Source organism: Bombyx mori, chromosome 17 (assembly GCF_030269925.1).
Source record: "Bombyx mori chromosome 17, ASM3026992v2".
NCBI lineage: Eukaryota > Metazoa > Arthropoda > Insecta > Lepidoptera > Bombycidae > Bombyx > Bombyx mori.
The window spans coordinates 9,053,829-9,076,134 of record NC_085123.1 but is presented as its reverse complement, the minus strand read 5'-3'; the positions used below and the strand labels follow the sequence as shown (position 1 = coordinate 9,076,134).

Below are 22,306 nucleotides of genomic sequence, written 5' to 3'. Positions count from 1 at the left end.
CAGTGTGTACAAATAAAGAATGAAGATATTCATGTTTTGTCTTATATAACTAATGTTTCATGTACTTACTATGCGTAGCTAGGTCGAGAATAATTGGATGTTTCAAAAATATCTTCATTTAATTATTTTCAGTTACATTACAATATTAACATTAATCCTCGAACAAGATTTGTACCAGATAAACGATCACACTTCACATGAGTATAGCATTAATCGAAGAATCCTTGAATACCTACCTGCCCGTAATAACGAAAGGTTTTGTAGCCATTGTGCCAGACAATTGGCAGTATTATATGTAACTGGTGCAATTAAGTCGTAATCGGTTGGTTATTTGGAAGAGAAATCGTCATGTTTTGTTATATTCGAGTACTATATTGTTTATTTTAATGGGAAGTTAATTACGTAACAAATTAATAATATAAGTAAAGATATTTGCATTAACCTAGAAGGGTTTTGCACGATAGCAGTCTAGCCAGTTATTTATTAGAAAAAGAATCATTAATATTAACTTATATAACATGGATTTGACAGTACCTGTTGTAACAATGGTGATGTATCGTTTCGGCATATTTAATCTGTAGACATGCATTTTATTAATTCAGAATCATTCTCGTACCTTGGCCTTATTCATGGCCTTTTCAAACTCCTTCTAGAACCATATCTATTCTTAGCACGAATAATACCGTATGCACGCCTCATTATGTGGCCGCAGAAGGACATGATTGAAATTTATATATAACTAGCTGGCCCAGCAAACGTTGTTTTGCCATATGAATTAATACTAGGAAAGATAAATAACCTAGATACCGACTGCAGCGCCATCTGCCAGGCTAATTCGTAAACCATTCAGGGTGCCACCCAAACGCATTTAAAAAAAATTATTCAAATTGGTCCAGCCGCTTAGGAGGAGTTCAGTGACAAACACACGTACAGAAGAAATATATATATAAAGATATATGTGGTTTAGGTACTAAAAAACGCGCTTAATTAGCAAACGTAACAATTAATTTCATCTCTTTTTTATTCTGTTGATACTGATCAGGATATTAGAACGAGTAATAAAATTGTTGTGACGTCATCGGTCCTTGATGCGTGTGGAAATTTCCAAGTTAATCGGACATTTTGAAGTCGGTGAACGTGGCGTTCAATGATCTCGTCACTTTTTTATTTTTGCTTACACGAGTGGACGAGCTCAGAGCCCACTTGGTGTTAAGTGGTTACTGGAGCCCATAGACATCTACGCTGTAAAACCTTGAGATATAAGTTCTAAGGTCTCAAGTATCAACGGCTGCCCCACCCTTCAAACTGAAACGCATTACTGCTTCACGGCAGAAATAGGCAGGGTGGTGGTACTTACCCGCACAAACTCACAAGAGGTCCTACCACCAGTAAAAACAAACAAACTTACATATTATACATACCAGGTTAATAAAAGCGTGTTAAAAAGTATATTTTTCATGATGAAGAAAACTCTTAATTTACACCTCGTTAAATACTTTGATAACCCTAAACGTACGAAGCTGATGTTGCTGGATATTTATCTGTTTACGGTAAGCGAACAACCCGTTCCCGGCATAGAATTAGTTCGAAACCCTCGACCTCTGCGGAAAGTGCCCGAAGCTGTCTAAAATAAGAGACCACATAAACTTTTTCAAATCTGTAGGTACGGAATAGTAGTATTTCTTCCGTGGCATCGTTCGTTAGCCGCAGTTATTAAGACCGGGAAAGGTACTAATGAGGAAAAACGTTTCTCGCAATGATACCGAACCAAAACACGAACTTTTCTACTTCTGTCGAAGTTGTACGCGCAATTAACTGGCTTGATGTTCTTTGATTCTCGCGTTGTTTTGTAAGCGTGTTGAGGTACTTTCTACAATTTTGTAGTTTCTTTATTTAGAACACAGTAATTAGTATACTTTTAACATAACAAGCTGACCTAGCAGACCTAAATTAAAATTAAAATAAACAAAAGGAATCCGTCCGACGGGGGATGCATCAAAGGAAAAACAAAATTGTTATTTTTATTTAATTCTGAGCATTTTCATATTTATCTACCATTTAAATCTTCTCTGGACTTCCGCAAATAATTCAAGACCAAAATTAGCCCAATCGGTCCAGTCGTTCTCGGGTTTTAGCGAGACTAACGAACAGCAATTCATTTTTATATATATAGATTTAAATGTTGACTACTGAAACCACGCTCCCTTATGGTTATCGCTAAATGTTTGAGCTACGTCAATTCGTTAAAACTTTTCTTGCGCAATTTGATATTAATGTTCTAACTATGAATCGCCAACAATAAATGCACTGAGTTTCAAATGGCTAAGGAACGTATAAGGGACAAACACACGAATAAACCTTATTTATTTTATCTATATACATTGTATTTGCATATTAGCTATCAGACAATCATTTCCCGAGCGTAATGTTGTGTTATATTTTGATTTTGGATTCGTGGTTATGCTTTCAACCATTCGTTAGTCAGTTTGAAATATGGGCAATAAACTTTGATTATAGCGCGCTGAAAAGAGACACGCAAAAATATAAATAACATTTTGCTTTTTGAATGTTATTGTTGTTATTGTCGTCGAAATATACGTTTTGAAAATACGAACAAGAATTGTTCGACGGAGTCTCTAAAAATTTCATTAAAGTTTTGACCTTAGAACTTATACCTCAAAGTGGGTGGCGCATTTACGTTGTAGATTTCTATGGGGGGCTGTGAGCTCGTTCACACATCTAAGCAATAAGTAAAAAAAAAACGCTGTTCTATTTATGAATGACCAAAATTGAATCGAGTGAATTAAAGATTACTAATTCAAAACTGAATAATAAATATTAATTTCACTGAGTTATTGAAAAAAAAAAACGTTGAATCGTAGTGTTTAAAATTAAGTAAGAAAGTAGATGCATTCGCAAAGCAACTGCCTTTGGAGCTGTTAGGTCTCCATCGGTAGCTGTTATCAAATCCTGCTCCTTCTGGCTGAGCCCCTGCCGTTCTGGTGAAATCGAAAAGGCTCTAGGGTGATCCTTCCTTCATAAAAAAAATATAGCATGAAATAGCTAACAGCAATGTGTACGAACAAAGGAAAGATGACCATTTTCCATGAACATTTATTGCTGCTCGTAAGTCCGACGCACTGACTGTTGTTTTGGATTTGTGTGTGTGTATTTTACTGGTGGTAGGACCTCTTGTGAGTCCGCACGGGTAGGTACCACCACCCTGCCTATTTCTGCCGTGAAGCAGTAATGCGTTTCGGTTTGAAGGGTGGGGCAGCCGTTGTAACTATAATTGAGACCTTAGAACTTATATCTCAAGGTGGGTGGCGCATTTACGTTGTAGATGTCTATGGGCTCCAGTAACCACTTAACACCAGGTGGGCTGTGAGCTCGTCCACTCATCTAAGCAATAAAAAAAAAAAAATGTAATATTTCTTGAAAATGTCTTTAACGCAAGTCAGATTCTTGTTATATTTTCCCAAATAATCTTAATTTGAGCCGGTTATTTATTTCATTTATTTATTAGCGTACTACTAAGCACACGAAAATAGTGTCATCTTGAATAAAGCCATTCAATGTTACCATAAAAACTTTGTGTAGACCGAGGAGTTCCCAAAACGAGCCGCGTCAGGAGGGGGTGAATTTTCTTGTATTCTTGGGGTAGCGTTAACAAGGGGCCTCTGCATGACCGGAATATTTTTGTCACCAATTTCCTGAGACGAACGGCTTAACGCACCGGAAAAAGTTACTTAGTCTCTCACCTGAGTCTGTTATGCTTTGTCAAGATATCGATGTTTTATGGACGTCGCTTGAATAAGCTATTTTCCTTTCAGGCATCCTCGCCCCGAAACAACGATTCAATTATGGAGACTTTACTGCATACTGGTGGTAGGACCTCTTATGAGTCCGCACGGGTAGGTACCACCACCCCGCCTATTTCTGTCGTGAAGCAGTAATGCATTTCGGTTCGAAGGGTGGGGCAGCCGTTGTAACTATACTGAGACCTTAGAACTTATATCTCAAGGTGGGTCGTGTATTTACGTCGTAGATGTCTATGGGCTCCAGTAACCACTTTACACCAGGTGGGCTGTGAGCTCGTCCACCCATCTAGGCAATAAAAAATAAAATTAAAACAACTTTAATGGCCTCACCAAATTTTCGGATAGCAGAATTATTAAGTACTAAACAAGGATGTTCCGATAAAATATTAAGAGATCGCGTTACCAAAATTCAAATCTATCTCAGTGGACTGCGTCAGTTACACGATATAATCTTCGATAGATAGCTGCGGGTTGGCTACTTGAGGCCTATACATCACTTAAAACGACGGAGCATAAATCGATAGGGGATGTCTACTTGTTATTTGTAGTCGCCACGTGAACCGCCGGTTTCGGGTGAATATTAACGATATCGCCAATTTTCCGCAAGCTTAGTCGCGTCGCAATTTCTCGCCAATTGAACAAACGCATCGGGGGTGCGACTAAGCGGTATTAAAAAAAATCGTCTCCCTTTAATAAACTTTTTAGAGAAAACTTATATGTCATTCAGTGAAGTTTCACATTCAGTAAAAAGAAAGTTCAGTTTGTTTAAAAATATTAATTTTATTAGATTAAGTGCTCTAAATGTTGTTTTCTCATTATACATATAACAGAAAACGCAATTAAGTCTTTTATTGTTTATTTATCCTGAAGCACTCAATATCATTATATATATTTAAACGTGTATAGTATATCAGTATGTAGCTTCAAAAATAGTCCTTAGACCCGAGAATAAAATCAATTACAATAATAAAATATTATTAATAATAAAGCCGGTCGGTCTGTGCCATGTAGTGAGCTGATGAACTGTGATAATTGCAGGTTCTTCGGGGAAACATCTTCATGGGAATCTCTGGAAAAAAAAATAGAAATTGAATCTTTGAATTGAAGTTCTGACAATTAAATATTATGATAATATTATTAAGAATGTTATTATTTTAGAACACAAACTAATTCTGATATTTTGAATATAATATAATAATAATATTTGAGATTGATAAAGTGTAGAATTTGTTAATTCTCACAGGTAGTCATTTTTCATGATACGCTCAAATCATGGAAGTGTGCTGAAGGATTTGAAAAAAGATTAGTTCTCCACTTAATTGCTGGTGTTCTTATTTTGGTAATTGTTTCTCTCAATCATATATTTATTCTTCAGCACTTTTGTTCTTTTTCTTCCTTTTTATCTTCTATCTATTGCGTTAATTTGCATTTCAGTCCAAAATCGATTACAAAAATGTTCACAATCACATCGCTCAATCACGGTAGGCAGCGGCTTGGCTCTGTCCCTGACATTGCTGAAGTCCATGGGCGACGTAACCACTCACCATCAGGTGGACCGTATGCTAGTCTGCCTACAAAGGCAATAAAAAAAAATTAAGTTTGTAAAATGTATTAAAAATGAACAATATAATTTCCATAAGTATTGGCTTAGTGGCTGTCACAGCATAATATAATTTACTAAAATTTAGCTAAGTCAAGTCTAATAAGCGCCACGATTCTATTATATTCGTAATTAATGGAAAAGCTATTTAATTAACAACATAATTAAGACAGTGTCAGATTGTAGGCTCTGTCGTGTCTCTCCGAACACGTGTTACTGTCGTAATTATTACATACGGAGTAGTGATACTTGACTGTAACATTAAAATCTGGTTCATATCATGGTATACATTGTAGAGTAAGTGTAATTGCGCGCGTGTGTGAGTGACGTATCGTATAACTATTAAGCCTTATATTAATGTATCAGAACTTAAAAGAGATCAAACCGTATGTATACTCGTAACTTCCGCATTTAATAAAAAAGAATATAAATTTATGGTTGTCAAGCTAAAATGTCCAATAAAAAATACTAAGTAAAATAATAGTAAATAATAATAATAAAAAACAAAACACACATTAAAATCCGTTACAAATTTAGATTTATTTGAAAAAAATAAGATACACAATAACAAATTAAAATTTATTCAATTGGCTGATGTTCGTGAGTAACATTTAAATAAATAAATTTAAAATATATTACTATTAAAAGATTCACATTCAACGGCCGCAAGCTAGAATTTTCTAGTACATTTTGATTGGATTGTACTAGAGAAGAACTGGAAGGCAGACCTCAAATACTAAATATTTCAGAAAGATTCCGACCGTGGTATAGTAGTCAAAACAAAATCAAAGTCAAACGTCAGAGTAAATAGCAGATTACATTACAACAGATACAATATTTCTTTCAACAATAAACTTTATTACTTTCAATCGAATACAATCCAATTCGTGTTTACAATCTGTCAATTTTGTTTCACTATAAAAATGACGAATCGCAATAAAACATTTCACTCCTATTTGTCCCTCGACTGCGTTAGTTAGTTCCCAATCAGGTTTGTGACTACTATACAAACAAGCTGTCGTCATGCGATATATATATATAAAACCATTTAGATAAACAAATATCTGAAAATAGTGTTTAGCACCTCAATTATGCGCACGAATTTGCTTGGTAGAAAACAATTCACACATAGGAGCGTATGAACGAAAGTAGGTGTGAAAAAAGAAAGAGACTCATTTGCGACTATTTCTTAAGTTTTTTTAAGTATTACGTTATATCTATATATTAATACGTGAAGCAAAAACTTTGTATCCCTTTTTACGAAAAACGCGCGAACGGAGGAGTATGAAATTTTCCACACCTATAGAGAATATAGAGAAGAAGTGCACAATGCTAAATTTTTTTTTTAAATAATGCATAAAAGATACATTAAATCAATAAAGAAAACATTACACACACTACATACCATGTATTTGACGCACACACGCATGCATACTATTTATTGTCAAACTTTTGTTCTTGACGTCTGTTGTCAAATTGAGAATAGATTAAATATTGTTTGTCTTTGTTATTATTTTTTATAGTGTAGTCTTGGCGAAATTTGTGATTATAGAAGTATAAAATACAAGCATAATAATGTATAAACTTACAATTCCAATTAATTATAGTCGAATTTCGACTACTGCGTGACCTCTAGTAATTATTTATTCCTAAAAGAAAAAAATATATTTTAGATCTGAATAAGTTATAATTTATAGATTCAATTGCAAATCTTTTCATATTATCCAAGCAAATCTTTACAGAGTCTAAGCTGTTGAATTAAAACAAAATAGTTAAGTAAACGTCTCTATTATCGATCTTATGACCTCATGTTTTTATATTTTTTGTCACGAGTATGAGCGAGACGGCCATTTTCAAACGCAATTCAATTTTGTTAGTTGTCAAATGCAGCCGTGCGTGGACTGGCACTGCGATCTCACGGCGAGTTATTCAAAATTGCAACAATAATACTTTAGTAGACGAAGAAGTATAAAATGTTTTTCGATTTTTTTTGTCTTTTATTACTTATGATGCTCTACCTACTTACTTATTATGCTACTTATAGTTCTGGTAGCTTTATGGATAGTTATATTATTTCGAAAAATATTAGCGAATTTTTTTTTTTTTCTACATGTGTGGACAAGCTCACAGCCCACCTGGTGTTAAGTGGTTCCTGGAGCCCATAGAAATCTGCAGCGTAAATGCGCCACCCACCTTGAAATATAAGTTCTAAGATTTCAGTATAGTTACAACGGCTGCCCTGCCCTTCAAACCGAAACGCATTACTTCTTTACGGCAGAAATAGGCAGGGCTGTGGTTGGCACCTATCCGTGCGGACTTACAAGAGGTCCTACCATCAGTAATTACGCAAATTATAATTTTTCGGGTTTGATTTTTATTACACGACCCTTCACCGTGGAAGGAATGATATCATTCCATGTAAAATGCTAGTTTTAGAATCAGTATTGTGTATTCCATTAATAACTGTAACTAATTGGATAGAATACAATATTCGAGTCGTCTATTATCAAAGGCGGCAATCTGTACATTTGGACAAAAATTTTTTATTGATATGTCAATACAGATTTATTTGAATATAATCGTCTCCTTCAAAGAATACGGTTCAAAACCTGCATTAAATAAAGGTTAATAGTTAACCTGTTATTTATCTAAGATGTCGTTCCGAAGGGTTTTGTGACTGCCAATGGAATACAAAGTCAATAATTCTTTTTTCTGATTTACCAATCATTGTCCAAAAGTCAGATTGCCGCCTTTGATAATAGTCGACTCATTCACCAAATAAATGCGCAATATAAGTTTAGCAATTTCTTAATCGCACGCCGATGAAGCAATAATTTATTTTACCAATTTGTACAAAAATCACGTGACGTAGCACACAAAATAATTTGAAATTGTTTTTAATTTATTTTTGAAAATCTAAGCTTAACTTCTTCAGTTAATGTCGAGATTACTGTTGCTAATTTTTTATGTCCAATACGAAGTACCGGTTTCGTGATTAATTTTAAGAAAATAACTGTCCAACACGCTATTTCTTACAAAGTAACGAATCACAAAAATATTTTAACTTCTAAGTTCCATTTTACGTAAGTACCTAAAATCTAGTTTTATGTCTAGAAACAATATGATATTAAACACGTCGATCACGGTGGCATAATAGAGCGACAGAGCCTTTGAATGATTTAGTTCAAGTCATAGCAGTCTACCAGCTGCGGAACTACACTATAGGAAATTTCCCTCGAGTGAATGGGAATCTCATTAATGGGTCAGTCCACATGTGCGTTTGACATTTGACTGATTCTACATAGAGGAGCGCGATCGCAGCCCACGTTATTGGTTTTCCCTCCCGAATTCATTACATTGTTCTTTTTTTGTTTGATCTGAAGATTCGTGACAAGTAAAAAATATATTAAAATGTTTTTTATATTATGCAAATCAATTGTTTGAAGTCTTCCCAGTTAGTAATCTAACAGATAGTTGTGGTGGGGATGGTTCGCTAATTTCCTTAATTGTATAATTTTTTATTTTGTTATAAGCACAAATAATTCATATGTTGTGTGTGCGTGTATGTGTATGTGTGTGTTTGTAAGTGTAGCACTGTGGGTGTCATATTTTTTCTAAGTTATGTGGACGAGCTCATGGCCAACCTGATGTTAAATTGTCACCGGAGCCCATAAGCAACAACCACGATAATGCCGCTACCCATCTTGAGATATGAGTTCTAATTCGCAGTTTTTCAGTACAACGGTCCCACCCTTAAACCTGGTTAAGGTGCGTGGCGGCAGGTCTATGGGCTTCGGTAACCACTTAACATAAGGTGGGCGGTGAGCTCGTCCACCCACCTAAGCAATAAAATAAAAAGAACCCTTCAAACCGAAACGAATTAGTGCTTCAACGCAACAATAGGCAGGGTGGTAGTACCTACCCGTGCGGGGTCACAAGTCACCCTACATGTGTATATAAATAATAATAATAAAACAAATCTATGGAGTAAGTGTAAGTAGTAATCTGACAGAACAAATGATTAAAGTATTAATCTAAAGGGTTTTAAGACAGAAAGAGGGATCTTATCTAAAGGATATCATCCTCAAAAATATATGAGCGTTCGACAGCATATATTAGAGATGACGAGATATTTGCATTAAATTTACCATTGAAAATTTGAACAAGAGCTCCATGAATATGCATGCTTCGTGCAGCGCATCATATTTGGATAACAAGGTTCGTCAGCAGAACAGGCGTCGCGTCTCGAACGAGCCGATTTCTGCTTATATTCACCATTACAACGGGTTCTCGTCTTAGTGTGAGATTATTATTTACAAGCGCTTTAGTCTAGTGCCTAGGTTACTACTTTCTTAATCCAAAATTACAGAGCAAACATTAAAAATAATGTTAGTAATTAAATATGCCTTCGGTCTAGATTTTTATTGTGTAGATGGTTGGACGAGATCACAGCCCACCTGGTGTTAAATAGTTACCGAAGCCCATAGACATCTACAACGTAAATGCCGCCACCCACCTTGAGATATGAGCTCTAAGGTCTCAGTATAGTTACAACGGCTGCCTCACCTTTCCAACCGAAAGGCATTACTGCATCACGGACAAGAGGTCCTACCACCAGTAAAAAGCACCTAAAGCAATCAATCCATTTTGATTTTAGCAGTCTTTTTTTTTACGAGGAAAGATAAAGATTCCCGAATACGTATCAGACAATTCGGAGCGTACTTGAGTAAGTTCGAACTGAAATACGCAGACGTATCACAGTAGTACCGCTTGCCTCGGGCCAAGAGAAAAAATAAAGCCGAAACGAAACCGTTTACAAAATGGATGCATATGCAAGGTCGTCGGGTCGCGGGCCCCGGCAAATCTCTTCCTCGAAACGAAGTTACGGATACACAGTGAAATTGTATTTTTATTTTCCTCGTCGGGCGGCATGCGGCGAACAAAGTTTTCGGGCTGCCTGCCGTTCCGAATCTTTTTAACACGTTTTTATTGGCTTCCTATGTATATATCACCTTTTCGCATTAAAAATGTACAATTTCCAAAAATAAACTTAACTTACCTTACCTTGAGTAAATATCGATTGATGATTGAAAATTTTTGGTACAATAGTTAGAGAACGCTACAATAGAAACTTTGAGTTTATCTCTTATGGTGAGCTCCTATGAGCTCCACCATTGAACAGTAATTAGACCATAACTACGTTCTATCCATGTAAATAATTAAAAATGCTCTGTTTTTAACGAGTTGTTCCATCGCGAATTAGTTTAAAACTTTTGCATAACTTTGACTCTTAATTAGCAATGTTTATAAATTCTCAAGCCATTCATTATGTTTAAATTGATAGTTTCATTAAATTGAGGAAATGAACTATGCATAATAATATTATGATTATGATAATCGCGTTTCGTGTTGCTTTTTATGTAACTAAGGATATTTTCTCTAACATTTTGAATTGTTTTGTAGCATCGTTTTGAAAGTAAAAGTTTTAACAAATCGTTTTTTCAATATATTGTGAATAAGTCAATCTATATTATTTAAAGTGGGCGATTCCGGTCCTACCTTTGCCGTGTAGGCGGTGTAAATAATGAAAGCGTAAAGTATAAGTATCAAACAATACTTTGTTTATTGTCGTATATAATGTTTGGTGGATATCTGTTCAAATTTATCGTAAATTTTTTTTTTTTTTTTTTAATTAATTAGTGAACGATATTATAACTAATTAAAACTATACCAATAAATCACGTTACTAAAGCTGTTTCTCCTTTCACACGATCGTTATTCATTTGATGAATTTCTAATTAATATTCATGACATTTCCATATCGATCAAGATAATTTGTGTTTTGCCCAATTTTCTTAATTAATAGTAGGTATTCGTAGGTTTACGAGACTCTCGTCTAGTAACCGCCTGAATTTAATTAGGTAGATACAATCACCAAATGTGAACGGAACTGTGTTTCAAACCACCTGCCAACAAATTGGATGTAGATATTTATTAAACATGTCGATTGCAATATTGCCCTTGAAATTAAATTATCAGTTGGTAATTACAAGTAATTACAATTACATTTACAAGGGCAATAGAAAATAAAAAAAGTATCTGTCATATAGTTCTAATCTCTAAAATATCTTTTTGTAACTTAAATGCTGACACTTAAATTAGTTTATTAGTTTATATATTATAAAGCGGAAGAGTTTGTTTGTTTGAACGTGCTAATCTCAGGAACTACTGGTCCGATTTGAAAAATTATTTCAATGTTACATAACCCATTTATCGAGGAAGGCTGTTGGCTATATTATAACATCACGGTAAGACCAATACAAGTGGAGCACCAATAAAGAATGTTTCATAATAGGGGTTTAAATAGCTTCCTTAATATTCTATAACTCAAAAATATTTTCACTTTCTACATAAATGAAGTGGGGGGTAAAATTTAACGTTATGCCAAAGTAACTATTCCACGCGGATGGAGTCGCGGGCAAAAGCTTGTTAGTTTATAATTTGCGATTAAAAACTATTGAAGCTCCATTTTTGTTTGGAATTCATATTTTCGTGACTGCTTCTGGTTTCATGACAACCTATTTCAACCTTTAATAAAGAACCACAGTGTCACAATAATCCACTATGTTAAAGTATAAAATATAAAATAACCCACAATTCATGCACGTAAACATAGCGTTGACATCGACGGGTATGTAGTGATCTCATAATATGCCTCTTAAGTTCTTTAGCATGCCTTTACGACGTACAATCGTCATTCGTACGGAGTCGAGGCGATAGGAGACTCTACAGACACAGATAGTTCTCGCGCCGGACGCACGCTCCGCTCCACAGATAACATCTTAAATAAACAGGTGCAAAAAAAAAAAAACTTTAAAGTGACATTTATTTAGATTCCCGCCTTCACAACTGACTAACCAAAAAGAATACCATTCAAAATTAGAACACTTTTGTTTTAAATATCGAAAGTTAATTGTGTTTTTTCTTTGTTTCAGATGTCTTCGAAAGTGAGTTTGTTTGCTTGAGTGATTAGAGAAGCGAACGAGGATATACCACCGAGTATACTGTGCATTGAAATGTGAATTATGTGTGCGAAGTGTTAAAGTCGAAATTCGTTTGTGCATACACTGTTTATCCCGATGAAGTTTCCCGTGTAATAACTACAGTTTTTATATTAGTTTATTGAAAATCTCTAGCCATGGAGACGGAGGAGCTTACGAAACTTGTCGATGGAATCTATAAGGTAAGGGCTTATCATGTTTTTCAAATCTTTTATGACATACAATTTCATCACGATGATAATTTTATAGATTTAGTGGATTCAAATTATTTCCAAATCCCACTATGAATTTTTGTGTTTTATACAGTAGTGTGAATCGATTATTATACTAGCATAATGTTTCGTAAAGTGTTTAGATTTCTCAAAAAAAGGTTCAATTTACTAGTCAAAAAATTAGCCAAGATAAAAATGCGATGACAGCTGTATTTATAGTAGTAATAGATGAATGAAAGATTGTTTCTATACAAAATTAACAAGATAAAGTTATTAATTAAAGTAAATAGCTCTTCCTGCATCAATTACGATAGTCACTTAACACCAATGAGGCCGTGACTTCGTCCATTCATCTAAGCTTTAAAAAAAACAATAGGTATTTTAGAATTTAAACATAGTTTAAGTATATTTTAAAGCTGTTTTACTGGTAGCTGGACTACAATTATCACTGTTAATAAACTCTTCTGGTTGTGAAATGTAATTCACAATGTTTCTATTGATATTATTACAAGCGGTCCGCTCCGGCTCCGCTCGGGGCTTTAAAAAAAATTTCAACGATATTTGACGTTGTTTTATTTTTTTAAATAAAAGAACACTTACTGCGGCATAACTATAATAGTTAGACATATGCTGTCGCGACACTTTTTGTAAATAATAATGTTCTACAAAGTCGTAGTACATTATTTTATTCTATCATCAAAAAATTTTGCAGAGCACGCGATGTAAAGAATATTTTAGGTAATTTTTTTACACCTTGGGTTACATTATTGGAGTTTTAGTAAGGATCCCTAATTTTTTTCAAAAAATATTATAGGCTATGTCATTCGGGAATAGTGTAATTTATAAACAGTGAAAAAATTTTTCAAATCGGTTCATTAGTTTCGGAGCCTATTCAATACAAACAAACAAACAAATCTTTCCTCTTTATGATATTTAGTATTAGTATAGATTAAGCTTCATTTTGTTCCGAGATCTATAATGACTAAAATTATTTTAAAACTCAATTGTGAATTCACTTCATTCATCAGGATGCCAGTGTATACACGACCGCTTTAAATGTGAAGGTCAAACGGTCACCGAAACTTAAATGCCGATAACAGAATTCCGAGTCGATTTCACCGGCACCTACCTACATTGTGTTTTATAAATATGTATATATGGCATTCCACACTCGTACGGACTTTCCTTTGTCACTTTGTAAGGCTTTAAACGAGTTTAGACGAAATATGGTAATGTGATATGCCCCGAAAGCGGTCGTTGATTTTACGATTCCTTCATTATAATAATAATTAATTTCCTTCGTGTTATCAAACTAGATTGGTTCTTTATCGGGAGCGATCACGATTCGGCTTTCGAATTAATTAATGATGAACTTTAAAAATCGTTTTGTGTTTAAGCATTCTAATGTCACAATATTTAATCGTCATTCACACGGATGTAGATGAAAAATATGTAACCCAAATAACGCCATAAAGAGCGTTGATTGGATCGTATATATCAACGTTTATTTGAATATTATGACGACGACCGACAATTAATAATCGGCGAAAGTAGAAAAGCCAAAAAAAAAAATCGGTTGATTTATAAACAAAACGTACGGAAACATGATCTTTAAAAACGCGAACGATACAAATCACAGAGCGTTATCTAATACTCAGAATGCATATTATTAAAGACGTAAATGAGATGTTGTATAACACGAAATTCATTAAGATTCTAAATGAGTAAATCACGTTAAAATATTGTTATTGTAGCTATTAAATTTTGAAAGCATTGCGAAAATATTACGGGCGAGGGGAAATCTTTAGAGGTCTTTTAATTTCGTTAGGTGTATTATTTCGGGTACATGGGTCGGCACTCGGTACTCGTCGAGTTACTTAATTGAACATTTTATTGGCTTTTAAAAGACCGAAGGTTACGCTGCTTGCTATCTAAAATTTATTTATTTATAAAATCGATGTTTTGTTTCTCATTAAAAACTAGGCACCTTATATTGAAATGTTAGCCTCATCATAACTAAATAGCTTTGTTGTCAGTTGACACGTTCCGTATCCTCTAAATCCTTGGTTTAATATATATTATACGTAGAATACGTACGTACTGTGAATATTTGTATGTCATATACAGCCAAAGCAGATGTTTTAAGGTTTGGAGAAAGTATTCCTTGCATAATAAAGATGACAACGTCATTTTATGTGATGAATTAATTTTATTTTAATTAGTAAACATAGTATTATGTGCATCACGTTTATCTTTTAAAATTTCTAATGCAAGTTATGCATACGTTCAGTCTGTTATGAAATTCGTAATTTACATACAACTTTGAGTATAAATAGTAAAAGCATTTTTAATTACTTTGGCCAACAGTGAAGCGTCATTTCCGTATTTAAGGACGCGACTAAACAAAAAAAGGATGACAGGATAATTAAAAAATTCTGATGGTATTGCGCATGACACAATAAATTACAAACTTTTTATGTTGTTACTTGAAGTAAACGCGAGCGAGACAATTAGAAGTTTTATTCCTATGTTCAGAACAATAAATATTAGGCTTATGAATCGTTAAACTGAATGAATTATTAATAGTACACCGCAACATACCTACCTGCTGTATCTTTATCTGTCCAGAATTTCGGGTAATTAAACTATTAATATAATAATATAAATTAATTGGAGGCAGCTAGTTGACGGAATCAAACGGAGTCACGATCGTCAGCAATGAGGGACCGATTGAAGAGAGAGAGATAAACGGTTGTCTGGAAGAAATCGCTTTTAGCGATAAGACCGCATTATATACTTGTTGACTGTTTTCTGATGTTGATTGTGTTTTGGTGTGCAATAGAGTATGTTCTTTCTCTCTTTATCTGTCTGTCATTTCTTTATTATTATTATAGTATTAGTAAATAGATTAGTATACGTTTCAATAGATGGCAAGCAATCGTTGTCGGACATGACCACACCACAACCAGGTCACAACGGAAATTTCTCTCAAGACCCGTGTGAGGCACACATCATAGTGCTTAGGAAGCACCGAGGAAATGGTTTCATTCCAGATCCGGATTATTTTATAGTACTATAGTAGCAACTTTCCCTGACGTGCTAACAACAACTCAAATAAGGTTTCATTTTCGCACACATTTTTTTTACTTACCTATTCGTTGGTAGCCTAAGGGGTTATTCCAGCTTCTTGCGAACTGCTAGGTGAGCTCACGGGTTCTTCTTCTTCTTCTTCTTAGTCGCAGATTTCATTGCTGAAGGGGCACGACCTTCAGCAATGAAGTATGCGACTAAGAAGTTTCTAACACCTAGCCCTAGCAAGACCAGTGCTTCGCAGAATCTACCACCGGATCGGAATCGCGATCCACTAAGAAAAGACCTGGCGAGAAACTCAGTGAATTTTAATACACACATAAAACGACCAAATAAACCATCAAATGCAAAATAAAATAAAATTCGCTTTTAATTTTGAACGTGCACTCTTTTGAATTCTTTTATTAATATATTCCATTTAGGATTTAATATGCATAAGGCTATGCCGCTATGCATGCAAATCAAACAAGTAATGAAGTCACTTAACGTCCATAAAAGTGGTAAATTGCTTCTAACGGTGGCTAATATTTACCTGTTTTTCAATTTTATCTGTGCTGTTCTCTGCTGAAAGCTATTGTTTACCAAATGACATTATTACCGACTCATGTGTCATCTTTTCATATTTGATACCTGACGAAAAGGATTAGCGGTACATAGATTAGGAGGAATGATACGGCTTAATTGTCCAACAAAAAAAAATTTTTAAGATTTCCTACATGTACGTTAATTAATTCTATAACAAAATGAAAAAAAAACAGCAGAGAAATTGAATAATAATAAGAATGAGGTTAAAAAATTACATTCAGGGGGGGGGCATCAATGTTTCAAATACTATGAAACTATACGAAAAAAAATTCAGTATAACATTTTAGGTTTACATAATTTAAGGCACACCAATGTTTTAAGATTGCAACTGATTCTTTGATCAATTTAACATTAAAAAATAAAACTTAATACTTCAAGCACACCATTATGTTTAATAAATGGATTCCGACTGAAAAAAAAACATTACAGAGCTTTTTGAAGTTAATTACAAAACAAAACAGGCTCAATATAGAGTGCACAATAAACCAATTTACTTCACTTTTTATACGTTGTTAAAGAAAATGGGAAATTCAAGGTTTTGAGATAGCAGAAGACGCCTCCAGAATATGCGACACATTTGTCTTGCTGCGGTATCACCCGACGCATCGTTACCGATTTGACGTGACCATTCTACGTGGTCTCGCACGTGAAGGCTTACTACAGGACTGCGAATCTCAGAGCTGGCTGGACGTGTTTTGCCCCGTTCCTTGCACGAAATGAAATTGCTTCGCGACATTAAACCGGCTGATGTAAATTTTCTCTGGTGCTGTATGACTGTTAGTCAGTGATGGCAGTCAGAATCGTGCGATTTCCCCACAATGAAGGGCTTACTATAAGGGAATCTCGGCCCTCCCCAGATAGAAGATAAGACGAACTTGGAGGATAATGCAAATGTTATCAACTTTGTTTATTATGATTAAATGCCATTTTTGTTTCATTAAGATAGTTTCACAATAAAATTAAATTGAAATGTTCATTTAAAATAAACTAACAAAGCTTTTTGTACAATATTAAGCCAGGAAGTGCTCTTAATATGAACTGTTTAACTTTTAATATTTGCAGTGTCAGTCGAGACAGACATCATAGTATTTGAATAAGCCAATATTCAAATATATATATTTTAGAATATTTTACCTAAATTTAGTTTGGACATTATTAATAAAACTGAATAAATCAAAAACTGATTAATCAATAACTAATAATGAAATTACGGTCTTTGAAGTTTGTTGGCTAACGTTTATTTGACTCTTTTTAAATTTACATTTCGATGCCTCCAATGAACACTACTCTAACTCCAAATTTTGAAATTTTCGTTTTTCACGTAAATCGCTTCACTATTTTAAAAGTATTACAAATCATTATTGATGGGGTTCGAAGCAAGAGTAAATTAGCTAGTTACACAAGAAAAAACCATAAATATATCTGCAATAATAAAGATTTTATCAACTTTTTTCGTTTAAACGCTTCTCCTGTAAACCTACGAATTTGGAGCTAGCGTAGTGTTCATTGGAGGCATCGATTTTAGGTAATTTTTTTGAAGTCAACAGCGTTAACACATAATTATTTGCATTAACTAACAGGCTTAAAAAAATTATGTTTTCTATTTTTTAGTTGGATTTTCTACAAAAGCGTATTTTGTTAGTTTTTTTAAACTATTATTTATTATTTTAGGTACACATGGTAAAAGTGAAGCTTTCAGAAGTATTACATCTCATTTAAATCAAAATGATTAGCATCATTTTAAAAGTTTATAGTTCCAGAACCTATAAATATTTTAAGCACTCAAATTTCGAGGTACATTTTTCATATGAAGAAACCAGATTTTTATTATTTTATATCAGTATCAACATTTTATGGAATGCCCATAAATCTGTATAACAGAACTGAAACAAGTCAATCTAAAATATTGAGCCCAAATCTTAAAGGAAAGTAGATAACACGCAACGTCAGAATAGATTTGAAACGCTTAACCCTTCCATAAAATCTGATATAGGAAGATTTTCCGCCACCTCCTTCCACTAGTAACTCAGATTGAGAAACGACGGCAGCCGGTCGCCTTAGAGAAGTCGATTTGTTAAAGGAAACTATGTATTTCGGAATCTCTTATAGTTGGCCGTTCCATTAAAGACCAGGGTTCTTTTTATTAAAAACTTCATACATTTTGTGACAAATTAAAATAATTCGTAACTATCAAATTTCTTATTGGTACTCTATTTTGTAGGACTTATAATTGAGAAGTTACGAGCACGATAAACGACACGCATGTTATTATGAAGCTCCAAAAATACATAATATATGAAATTGATATCACGAATTTCCCCGTCTAATTTGTTTCATATTTTATGTGGCTTCGTTACTTGATTAACATATCCTTTCATGTTGATTTTACTTTTAGCCCGGCCTATAAATGACACAGATTTCTATATAATAGGCATGTATATATATACGTAACATAAAACCATCAATATGAAAACATAAAAACCGAGGAGATAAGCAACGTTCATGTTCGTGAACGACAATATATAAAAGCAAAATTTGTCTTTCAGGTCGCATACGTATTAAGTTCACGCGTATTCGTCCAAATACAATTTTAGGAGGGAAATTGCCTCCCGGTAGAAACCTTACAAAACGGGAGATGTGATATTAAATCTGGATGACAGACGTAAGAACTGCGGTGCGTTGCTTCAAGACTACACAAAAATTATTTAGAGTTTTAACTGGCGAATTTCGAGCCACTCGAGTTTACGTGTATTCGAATTGAATGTTTAATAAGGTTGTTATCATATTCATCAATCTGAACAAAGTGAAGTATTCAAATTTGTGAAAGCAGGGATTGCTTGGCTTATGTCGAGAATGTGCCATTATGGAAGTGAGAGGTACGAAAAGTCCTACTTCATCACTACGAAAGGTTTTGAGAAACAGATTCAAAGTTACGAGTAGTTCGAAATTTTCAGAATTATTAAAATTACACTTCTAATGTTTAATGAGTTATTACTAAAAATTTTTGTTTCAATTCGTTCCTAATATTTTTGCCCTTTTGAAATTATTAAAACTTATTAAAAGTTCTCATGCTTTCCCAAAGTATCCTGAAAATTCTATCGAAGTGGTTATTTACAATTATTATTATCATGGCGAGTACCGCATTTTAGTACTAACACCCAACAATAGACTACGAAGTATTGAAATAAGTAATACATTGTTAGAATCCATAAAATAAATTCAACATTATAAATTAAGAAATATTAAGAACTGTACGTAACATTAACAAACAGCTTCTTTCTCCATAGGTACATATAAAACAAGATTTGCAATTGCATGACGAATTCAAAGTGACTTGTAATGCTTAAGTAGATTATGAGATCTTAGTCATAGTGCGCGGTATTTCAAAGCTACAAAGTCTACGAACACATCAAGGACGAAATTAATTGGAAAGATAAATAATTAGTTGTTTAAACTACTGCGGACGGCCACATCCGTGATCACGAAAACTGCGAAATGTTCGAAAATAATACGATCAATTATCATGACAGTAAAAAATGGGAGATTAAACGGTAAAAGTAGTTTTAATTAGAATTTGAACACGCAAAAACCGAAGATAATTAATTAATGTCTATAAATTTGGTAGGATAACTGTTACTCCAATTCAAATTTCGACTTTTCAACGGCAATGAAATGAGGACAGTGCTCGTAATATCGTACTGTATTGAGATCGATTTACCAAGTGTAGGAAAACTGTTCATGAAACTGACAGTACAAAATGCTGCCAGGTATCACAAAATTAAACTAGCCAAAAATCATAATTTTTTGCAGTACAGCGTATTGCAAATCCGACTATGTAGATACCATTATTCTCCCTAATTCTGCAACGCAACAATTATGCGGTCCATTGTGAAAAAGGCCAACTCATCCATTATATTATACTTTCTTCTTTCTTTTTATTAATTGTTTACATGAGCGAACTAGGCCTTATTATCTTAAATGATTACTGGGGCCGGAATACTCCATATCGTCAATTCTATCACCCCGTTTCAGGTACGAGGTCACTGTCTCAGTTGAGTTGTATATCAACTGTTACGGAGCCATGAAAAACATATATTTAAAACACTATTCTCGCGATTTTAGTATTTTCGTGTTGGAATTATCAGCTACCTTCGTATTCGGTAACGGTCCTAGAAATAGCACATAAGAAATTAATAATTAGAAAAAAAATAGTAATATTTACCAACCATTTAGCCTTATTTTAGCTCCGGCGTTTCGAACACAAGTTTCATGAATATTTTATAATAAAGATTGTGCTCGTGAAAATCGAAGAAAATAGCAACAAAGGTGGAAAACTAACAGGTGTGCCAGGATCAAGGGCGATTTTTCCGGGAAGATTATAAAAGAGTACAGAACATTGTCTGCAAAGCCCTTTGTAGAAATAAAGCGTGAAGTTTTATTTTGTGAGCGTTTTCGCCGAGCTTTCCCTTTGTTATTTAAAAATAAAACACTGTTTATTCTATGCCCGAGGTGAAAACACACCTTAATGCCGTTAGGATTCCGTCAACAATACGTAGAGGAATAATCTACTATGTAAACTGTGAACAATTCGGGAACAAAACCGAATTTAAAAACGGTTATAATTTTTCGGTCATGATTTTTTAGTCAAAACTCGATTTAACGTTGCTAAGTAAATAAAGACATAATCTCGTAACGAAATGATGGAATAATGGTTTTAAAAATAATGAGTGTTGACATAACTCATTAGAGAAAATTGTTACGGAACTGGGCCAAAAGATCCAAATTTAGTCATGACTGATTTCGTTTTCGTTTTATCAGTGCCCCGCTGCGGTTGGCTGTAAACAGACGTAAATTTTGTTTTGAAATCCGCTTAACTTTTGACACCGGGGTTTTTAATCTTGTTAAAAATTGCGCCTACATTATAAGTTCCCTATTAACTTGATTTATTGTTGGATAATTAACGACTCCAGCACCTGTCTCGTAAACATTTAACAGACGAATCAAATTCAAATTGGGATTAGGGGATTTTCGTGTAAAATTTTTGAGGAACTACCTTCGACGAATTTTCACTGGTGGTAGGACCTCTTGTGAGTCCGCACGGGTAGGTACCACCGCCCTGCCTATTTCTGCCGTGAAGCAGTAATGCGTTTCGGTTTGAAGGGTGGGGTAGCCGTTGTAACTATACTGAGACCTTAGAACTTATATCTCAAGGTGGGTGGCGCATTTACGTTGTAGATGTCTATGGGCTCCAGTAACCACTTAATACCAGGTGGGCTGTGAGATCGTCCACCCATCAAAGCAATAAAAATAAAATAAAAAAACTTACTTTTCCATGAAGAATATTTCGAACCAAACAAGCGATAGAAATGACTTCTCATCGAATCAATTTCTACGAATTTATAAAAAAAAACTAGAAGTAATAAATACATTTTAAAGCATCGTAAACTTCATGGTAACTGTTAAAAAAATTAGAACACGATAAATTATTTAATTTTCTGTAGCAACGTAATTAACTCCAACATTCTCAGATACGCTCCACATAAGATCGGCCACAGTTATTTGAGACCGACTTGCGTATTAGCACCGCTAACACACCCCACATATTGTGATATGGATAAAAAAGATTATTAAGAAGCGAGATAAGGCAAAGACGCTAATTTTCATAGTAATCGGAGCGTGTGCTGTCGAGCGTGATTATTACGTTAACGCAGCGTTTTGCCAGCGGCGTGTCAGCCGTCACACTGCGCCGCGTTAACGTGCCATATCTGTATAATTATATTAGAAGACTTTCCTTCCCCCGACGCCTTTGTACCGTTGATTGTCGTTTATATAATTGCCTACGTTCAGTACGATCACCGCTGCTTCGTCTGAAAACATGATTTACAAATTAGTTACCTACCTACCGTTTCACGAAATATTTTCTTAATTACATCGTCG

At 34.3% G+C, this 22,306-nt stretch overlaps 1 protein-coding gene and 1 long non-coding RNA gene across 3 annotated transcripts in view; one reads left to right on the top strand and one right to left on the bottom strand.

Annotated features, from left to right (window-relative positions):
- The window catches only part of LOC101737413 (uncharacterized), a 195,396-nt gene that overhangs the window by 145,923 nt on the left and 27,167 nt on the right, over nucleotides 1-22,306 (top strand). The window contains exons 1-2 of one of the 2 annotated variants that reach the window (XM_038016692.2): nucleotides 12,142-12,275; nucleotides 12,417-12,664. In XM_038016692.2, coding sequence (XP_037872620.1) covers nucleotides 12,620-12,664 — 45 coding nt within the window. In that variant the 5' untranslated portion in view covers nucleotides 12,142-12,275; nucleotides 12,417-12,619. Of the gene's footprint in view, nucleotides 1-12,141; nucleotides 12,276-12,416; nucleotides 12,665-22,306 lie in introns of those variants that run through there. The other variant, XM_038016693.2, reaches the window with a different exon arrangement.
- On the bottom strand, nucleotides 4,582-21,860 carry LOC134200452 (uncharacterized). The gene is made up of 2 exons (XR_009975389.1): nucleotides 21,696-21,860; nucleotides 4,582-4,890 (listed from the first exon to the last, which is right to left on the bottom strand). It is a non-coding gene; the product is annotated as an uncharacterized LOC134200452 (long non-coding RNA).